At 34.4% G+C, this 8400-nt stretch overlaps 1 protein-coding gene across 1 annotated transcript; it reads left to right on the top strand.

Moving 5' to 3' along the window:
* The first annotated feature begins 5497 nt into the window (after positions 1-5497).
* Positions 5498-8027, top strand: LOC148957646 (uncharacterized). Its single transcript, XM_089115044.1, has 2 exons — positions 5498-5547; positions 6268-8027. The coding sequence occupies exon 2, from the start codon at positions 6276-6278 to the stop codon at positions 6864-6866; it is 591 nt and encodes a 196-aa protein (XP_088971170.1). The 5' UTR covers positions 5498-5547; positions 6268-6275; the 3' UTR covers positions 6867-8027.
* The last annotated feature ends 373 nt before the right edge of the window (positions 8028-8400 follow it).

Below are 8400 nucleotides of genomic sequence, written 5' to 3'. Positions count from 1 at the left end.
ATAAAACGGTTTACCATCAGTTAGTATTTAATTCTTTAGCATTAGTCTGAAAACATTTAGAGAATTGCTCAAATTTCGTTGTCCTTTTGCCTTCACCTGAATTTTTGTATTTTACATAGCCTAATTCCCCCATCTAAAAATCGTAGCTTCTATATTGATGAGAATATGACTAGATGGCCATTATTACTCGAAATTCGAATAGGCAGCCGCGTGCCTCAAGCGTTGCAAGAGGCTCTAATTGGATTCTATTATGAACTGAAACGAGATTAATCACAAGGAATTGTACCTCGGATTACCATAACTGCGTGAGAACGTCAACTAGTGATTCTACTTTTTTTGTACGAGACAAAGCTTTTAGGCAAGACAATGCAGTATTAATTTGCTGTTTAGCAAGCTTTATGTAGATTTCCACCCCTCAAGAGAAAGATGATACAATTGGAAGTTGCAGCCACCAGGGGTCAGTGCATTTGCGTGATACCCATTGCCTGGTTTGATGTTATCGTCAGCTTCATTCAATATCCCTCTCGTTTCACTACACAGGCCACTTGGCAATTCTGGTAGTCCAGGAGAATATATCGTTGCGTAGAACAAAAGAAATCCAAGTTTATTTAAAGAGAGGTGCTTGAATAGACCTATCTGAAGATATCAAATTTACGTACGTCTTTGGGGAAATTCTAGAATCATTTCTTTTACTCTAATTGGTTGCCATTCCACGGTAAGGTCCATTCAAGTAAAAAACCAAGGCGTTTGAGCCTTATCAAATAAATTTTCTAGCCCCATATTGTATTACTTCTTTCTCTTTCAGAAGATTGTGACAGACAGAAAAAACATAAAACCAAAATGCAACACCTGCGATAGCCTGAGAAAAAATTGCTTATTCTTTAAACTCGATCAAATATTAGCACTAGATATATTTTTTGCTAAAAGTTTGCTTCCAAAAAACTGTTCAATGCCTTGTTACCTTTCAAATGCAGCTATGAAGAAGAGCTTGTACTCAGCTAAAACTTCTGTTTAGTTGCATACTGATTTGGAGCATGACAAAGACCTACTCATCGAAACAGAATGCTTTATAAGTGGATGAGAATTTCCAAACTATAATGTTAAAATGATAAAACATTATGCAAAGGTTGTTTATGTTTTTATATATTAATGATGCAAACAAGGAATTTTATTACCTAAACTAATGATATAACGATCAATATCTGGAACGATGTTTGCATTTGAAGGATTGGCGCTTGACACCAGCTGTGCAAATCTCGGGGTGTTTTCTCGTAACACCTCAATACTTATTGTAATTTTTTCTCATTTGCACGTAACGTGCTAATATCTATTACCAAATCTTTCTATCGGCTATCAATGGCGAATTCTATTGTGTTCCATTGTCGTACTTCTGCTGATGTCTTAAGAATTATATGTCTAGTGTTAAGACTGATGTTTTTTACCCTATGTGGCACTGGAAAGGTGGGAATCATCAACAAAGAGACGGCAAATTCCCTAAATACCAATATCACTGCACTTTTTACATTTTGTCCGTAGCAGCTTGTCAAAGTTCTGCAAAATCATCATTTTATTCCAGTATTTAGTCTTTTCTGACAGACTTTTCTGATAAGGAAGGATACTATGATAGTAAACATGTAATAGAAATGTCAATTTTGCTACTTAATTTCTTGCACAAAGTATGTAAAAATGAAAAATCAAAAACATAAATCTTCAAATAATATGATTAATTGTTTTCCCAACTTATCCAAAGCTGTATTCTTATTTCGTAAGAAATATTGCAAAGCAGAAATGTAACAAGAGCATCTTTGTCCCATCGGGAAATGTTTTGAAGGAGGGAATTCTGCACCAGTAGCCGGTAAAATCTCACAGTGCTAATAACCTACAAAGAGAACTTGCTTAAGGTAGCAGAGAGACTTCAAAAGTTTGTTTACGAACACCAGACATGCATTCATTTACATAAGAAACTTTTGCTTTGAAACTAAAAATATTGTAAGCATGCTGGATAGGATATATAACATTTTCTCGCTTTTTTCTCCTCTTTTCATATTGTGCTTTTGCTCGGTTTCTAAACGCTTTATACTTAATGATAATAACTATTCTTAATGGCATTCGATGTTTTCAGATGAGTGTGTAAAATTCAAGTGTAGGTACCCGTATTGAATATTTGCACTGAGCTGTCCTTGCATTGTCTTTCCTTATAAACCTAGTTTTTAAAATAATTGATAACATAGCACTCTTGCTTTGCAATATTTTTCATAGAATGCTGTTATGAAAAAATGGCAAAAAGCAACATTCCACTGCAGCAAAGACCGCAATACAACTTTTTGTTTCAGCCCTGATAAATAAGTGTAACAACAGCCATATTTTACAAATTAAAAGTATTCCACTTTATGTGCTACCTAAAGCTTTTGGGGGCTATGGACCCCCTGCCCGCCCTCCCCCTCCCCACGGTATCTCGGTCCTTGCACTGCAGCATAAGTTTCCCATGCTAATGCTCGTGTGTACAACGGGGAGCAAGCCCTTACTGAGGTTTCAAAATGTTGCCTTTTTGGCAAAATCCTGTTCAGCAGAAGTTTGCTTTTCTCTAAAAACAAAACAAATTTATTACATCCTCGTTTGTAGTGAAAAATTATGACAAGCTACTGCACAACAAACTCTTCAGCCTCACCCTCAGACTTGAACAGAGCCTAGTGCACAAACATATACTAGCCAAAGTTCGATTCTTTCCTACCCATGGTCGAAGTGACGTGCAAGAAATCAATAATCTTATTAAAGCGCTAAAAAAGTATTTTAATGAGCAGGCCTATCTTATAGGGATTACAAACCTGTCTCCGAGGTACAAATTTTGTTTCATGAAGATTTCATATCGTTAGTGATGTGGCCATAATAATATAAAACAGTTGCAGACAGATCTAAGTAGTGCCTTGTTATTTGAGTTTTTATTAGCTATAATCTTAATAGAAAGAGGTCCACAAGGTCTCCTTCGGCGAAGAGCCAGATGTGGGCGTGCAAACTTTGCCAGCCTCTTTACAGACCAGCGTGATTTCCCATTAAGCTGCAGACACTGGGTTTTCTGATGAAATTCGTCGTTTTCTACAACCATGTGTCATTTGATTGTTTCTTTTGTCTTTTGGCAAGTTTTATCACTGATAGATGCAGGTGGACGTACCAGTGAAGCAGTAAGATTCTCCTTTATATCAAACTACAAGTTTATTAATGGAATCGATACATAATCGCTAAAGACGAATCCTTTTCCGGTCTAGTTATTCAATGCAGGCTTTATTAATGTGCTATTTCTTATCTTTTTTTCAAATAGCAAAATCAGTTTATGTCTCTGAAAAATTTTACCACATCTTTTGAGAATTGTGACAAAAACATGTTTCTTCTCTTTTAAAAAAGGCTTTTTTGATTGCAGCACTGAATAGTTGAACGTGCTAAACATGTTATGTAAGGCTTAATTTTATTTTGAATTTCATACCTTATAAATCGTATATATTTCCAATATCTGTACCTCAGAAGGAACTGTACATTGCCTAAGAACATAAATACTCACGCAATGAAACAATAACAAGCTCAGATTATCTAGTATTTGACTTTTCCTTTGGAATAGCCAACGAGCAGAGTTATTGAAATAAAAGTTCATGGAGTCACGGTTCTGTAGTACAAAACTGGCTGTGATATAAAAGAAAAGAGGCAAAATCAATGAAAATTGATCCATACCAATGAGTTTATTGAATTTTACAGAATGCCACAAAAAATAGTCACAAAATTCTGTTTCATGATTTTTTCAAATATCAAGTCATCAATATACAATCTGATTCTTAAATTTGACTCACGCATATCAATGGTTTGAACTTGTTACATTATCAATCATAGTGCACTTTACGCTTCAATTATTTTTAAGTAATTTTCATTTTATCATTTTGATCTTTTCTGCCACTTTGATGAAACGAATCAGAAAAGAGAAAAAAGGTATCTGGAAGAGGTGATAATGACTAGAGAGATTCTTGCATCCATGAAACTGTTGAAACATATTCAAATACGGTTCTCCTGAGATAAAAGTAGATTTTAGATTTCATAAACAATAGAGGTGGCTTTCATGTCCTTATCTAGAACTTATAAGAACAAAATCTTTTGTTAACATTACTATCGGAGTCGATTGCCAGCTAAATCAAAACTTTTATGTGACATTGTTAGAATGGAAATGTTACTAGCAACACAACACATTGCTTGAATATTTGTGTCTTTTTTGAATGTTTACAAGAAGAAAAAGACTGTAGAAGAAATGTGACAAGAAACTATTGAATATTCAGCCAACGTTAAGAAGACGTCTCAATGGAACTGGATAGGTGAGATCTTGGCCCTGGCAAATATATTCCTTATATGCATCAAATGCAAGCCTTATTGCACCTTAAAATATTTGCTTTTAGTCATCATCATTACCTGTCTAGTGAAAGTCTTTAAGAAAGCACTGTATAAGAAAAGTCACATTCTTTGATTGCGAAGTAAATAATTCTTTCAACACTTGATGAGCCAATTAAAAGGAAGAAACACTATGATACAACTTATAAGAATCAGCACATTGATACCGAACAATGAGCCTAGAGTCAATTTGTTCAACACAGTATTCCTTCAAACTCAAAAATAGACTTCCTCATATCAGGTAATGCAGTGATAAATGTGAAAGAAAAGCATGCAGAGATATTTCTGCCTTTGAAAATGAGTGAACGCATGGAAAGCAACTTTGAGGAAGAAGATTATGTTTGCGTAGAGAATTTGAGCAGAATATTACGACATATGTTAAGAAATCGAGATATTGCGGAATTTACGCAAGAGGATTATTTCTTAAACCCTAAAGCATGGCAATGTCCAGATTGGAAACATATGCAGCCTTTTTCGTACCCAAAGCCCGATTTTTCTCAGAATTATGAATACATTAGACTCTCCTCCAGCCTTGTGCAAACCATCTGGTATTATCCTTACAAAATAGACAATGCTTGATTGGCTAGAATTACTGAGCGATTTAAGTGTCGTTTAATTGTATCTTAAAGGTAGTCATCAACAGATCATAGGTCTGTTTGGAAATAGAGCAACGTAATATCTTCATTTATCAATGCTAAGTTCTACTTGACGTGAAAAGCTTATGAGTATCTCGCACTCGTGTAAAATGAAAAATTCCTACACTAAAGATAGATGCTGTCTTGCTTTTGATCTCAAGCATTGTAAGCAAATTTTCGCTTCTATTCTAATTAATAGGTCTTTTGTTTTCTCTTTGTGAAAGCAATCAGTTAAAAGCACCATCGATCAACTGGTCGTGAACTAACAAAAGGGATTTGCATTCCTTTGTTTAGCAGTGTACATTGCATATGATCGTCACCTTTTCAAGAGGTGAGCATTTGTACGAAAAAATGAACAATCTTTTGTTACAGGCGATTTACTCGTTTGAATTTTCTCAGCTTTGCTGCCTATAAAAGGCTGCGCAGAGAGAGGGCTGGCAAAAGACGAGAGGCACTGCTCGAGAGTAGATAAGAGAAGAAAGTAATCAAGGTATGTCAGTCCGATCTAAATGCAATGATAAACAGCAACATTTGAATTAACACTATCTCTTTCATTTTTCTACTTTAATTGCTATTGTTGTTTTCAATTATAAATTTTGAATGATGAACCTGCTTTTGATACAGTTAAGATGTTTAATTGAATGTTGATTAGAAGATAACATTGTTTGTTTTTACAATGACGACTGCAATGAACAAGTTGCTAAGAGGAGCGAAACTGCATACAAGAAACTTTTGTTTCTGAAATATAGAATGATAATCAATTAACATATGTTTATTGTGTCTGGTAAATTCAGCAAAACATTTACTGTTAACCTTGTCAGTTAGAAGAAAGAGACAAAAAGTAACGCTATAGAAAAGGTCAAACACACAATTGTTTCTTCAACTTTGCTTTAACCTCCTTAGTTAGATACATGCCAGAAATTCACCGCCGCATTGATGTAATCGGACTTTAGGAGACATGATAGTTGAAAAATTTAAAGCTTTTTTCTTCATCTAAAACGCACCAAAGCATTTTGCTAAACCCTTGTGCATTTTAAATGTAGTGTTATGCCATTAACATTTCTTCTTTAAAGAAACAATAAGCTAGGAAAAATCACTCAAGAAGGAAGAAAAATTTTTGCTTAAATAGTTGTTTGCTGCATCAATGTTTCTTGGCAAATAAACTTACTTGATTTAACCTTGGATTTACCTAGAAATAATTCTTTTTCAGAGTTCAAGATGATGAACATGACCTATCAGAATACCTGGCTGCTAGACAACCAACACCAATCTGAACCAGTACAAGCGAGCTTTAACAATTTCGAGTTTTATCCAGCTCAAAGTAACTTCTTCTTAGATCCGAACCAGCACCAAACAAATCAGCTGCAATACCAAACCCAGTTTAATCTTCATCTTCAAGGATACAGTCAGCAGACATCCCAGGCTGGATTCTTTTCAGATTTTCCGCGACAAGTCCAGTTAACTACGTCAACTTCACGCAAAGGAAGATCAGCTGCATCAGAATCTTTAAAACGCCAGCGGCAGCTAAGAAGAAATGAGCGCGAGAGAGAGCGCCAAGCACGCCTCAATAGTGCTTTTGATGTACTGCGAAACTCTATTCCTTCTTTTCTAGCCCCTTATAAAGAAGAACAGAAGTTGACGCAAATCGAGACACTTCGACTCGCAAAGTATTACATAGGCTCTTTAAAAGATATGCTAGATAAATGTGAAGATGAGTACGAAGAAGATGCTGAAGATGATTGCGAGGTAATAAAAGGAAAGAAGGCCAGAACAGACTCTTCATCGAGTACAGATGGAAGCTTATGTTGATGTTTCCAAACACAGAGGCTACATCATTTCGGCACAGAAGCCATAAAGAGCAGTTGTTTGGATTTTTGATCCACAAATCAACTTGTCTAGGATCAAGAGACGCGCCCGTGAACCGTTTTGAAACAACATTGCATTCATGAAAAAGTCAAAGACATCTGAAGATCAAAAAAGCAATGATGATGCTATCATCTAAATGGCTTACAACAAACCAATGAAGCATGTCACCGAAACGAAGAATTGAGAGAAAGATAAAGAGCAAACCTACCCCCAGAATATTCATTGTCAATCAATATCTCAGAAAGAACAATCAAGGTCAAGAACAAATTGTATATATGTAAATAAACATTATCTAATTAAGAACCATTCAATTAGAGAGTATCATATATTTATTCAGAATAAAATCAAGAACAAATTTTATCTGAAAATAGTTCGCTGTAATTTTGCATATTTTATACTTTGTCTACTCATAGAGCGTGAAGGACATTGAGCAAAATTCAAGCAGAAACTAAATAAAAAATGCCACTCTTGAAGCAATAAAGATGAGATAATTTAATTCATGTGCAAAAAAGCAACGTAACCCATTTATACCATATTGAATGATGATAAGTTCGGAACGTAGTATCGAGATTTGGCAAAGATTCACAGTTTTATGACGCACGTTTCTAGACTGTTTGCTTCATCAAACTTAAAATTCTTTGATCAATGTGAAAGTATCTACATTCACACAGGCTCGTTTTTAGCCTTCAAACCAAACCAGTTCTCTAGCTGATTTTGTGTTCCTGAGATCTCATCCTTCATTCAAATGCAATAAACAAAAGAAAAATAGCGAGAAAAGGTCTTTTTTGCCATTAGTTCCATAGAGCACTGCAACTGTCTTTTATGATGTACAGAACTGCGTTACAAAAACGTTTATAACATTTTGAAAAGCAACAAAAATTTGTTTGCTAAACATTTCTCAGCAATTGCATCCAGAAAATGTAAATGCGCATTAAAATGTTTTATTGAAACATGAAGGTACTAAATCTGATAAAAAATTCCAAGAAAAAATATCAAAACACTATGTTAAGGGACTGTGCTCAGGAAAAGCATATTGATAACTAATAAATATTCCAAAACAATGCATTTTATGACATTTTTCATTCAAAGTTCATTGGAACGTAACATGCCGAATGTTTTATGTTATGTCAAAAAAACCTTATATAATACTGTTTTACAAGTTTATTTAATGCTTATAAGAAACATTTTCAATGGTTGCTACGAAAACAAGAGACTCCAGAATATGAATTAATTCACGTTTTTTATAATGTTCTCGTTCTGATGAAATATCAAATATAAAGATACCTTACTGAATAATGCAATTCTCAAAAAAAAATTTTCGAACTGCTAAAACTGAGATGTAGAAACTAAAACCTTTAAACCTAGATAAGTTGATAATTATCATTTTAATGAAAGAATTATACAAGGAGATATTTTTTACTGTCAAAGTATATTCTGAAATTAGCTTTAATTTATCACCTATTTTTTAACTATTTGC

The sequence above is a fragment of the Rhopilema esculentum genome, chromosome 21, assembly GCF_057945365.1.
Source record: "Rhopilema esculentum isolate cy_ngs chromosome 21, ASM5794536v1, whole genome shotgun sequence".
NCBI classification, from domain to species: Eukaryota; Metazoa; Cnidaria; class Scyphozoa; order Rhizostomeae; family Rhizostomatidae; genus Rhopilema; species Rhopilema esculentum.
Note: the sequence above shows the minus strand (reverse complement) of the source record. Positions and strands in the feature narration are given on the sequence as shown.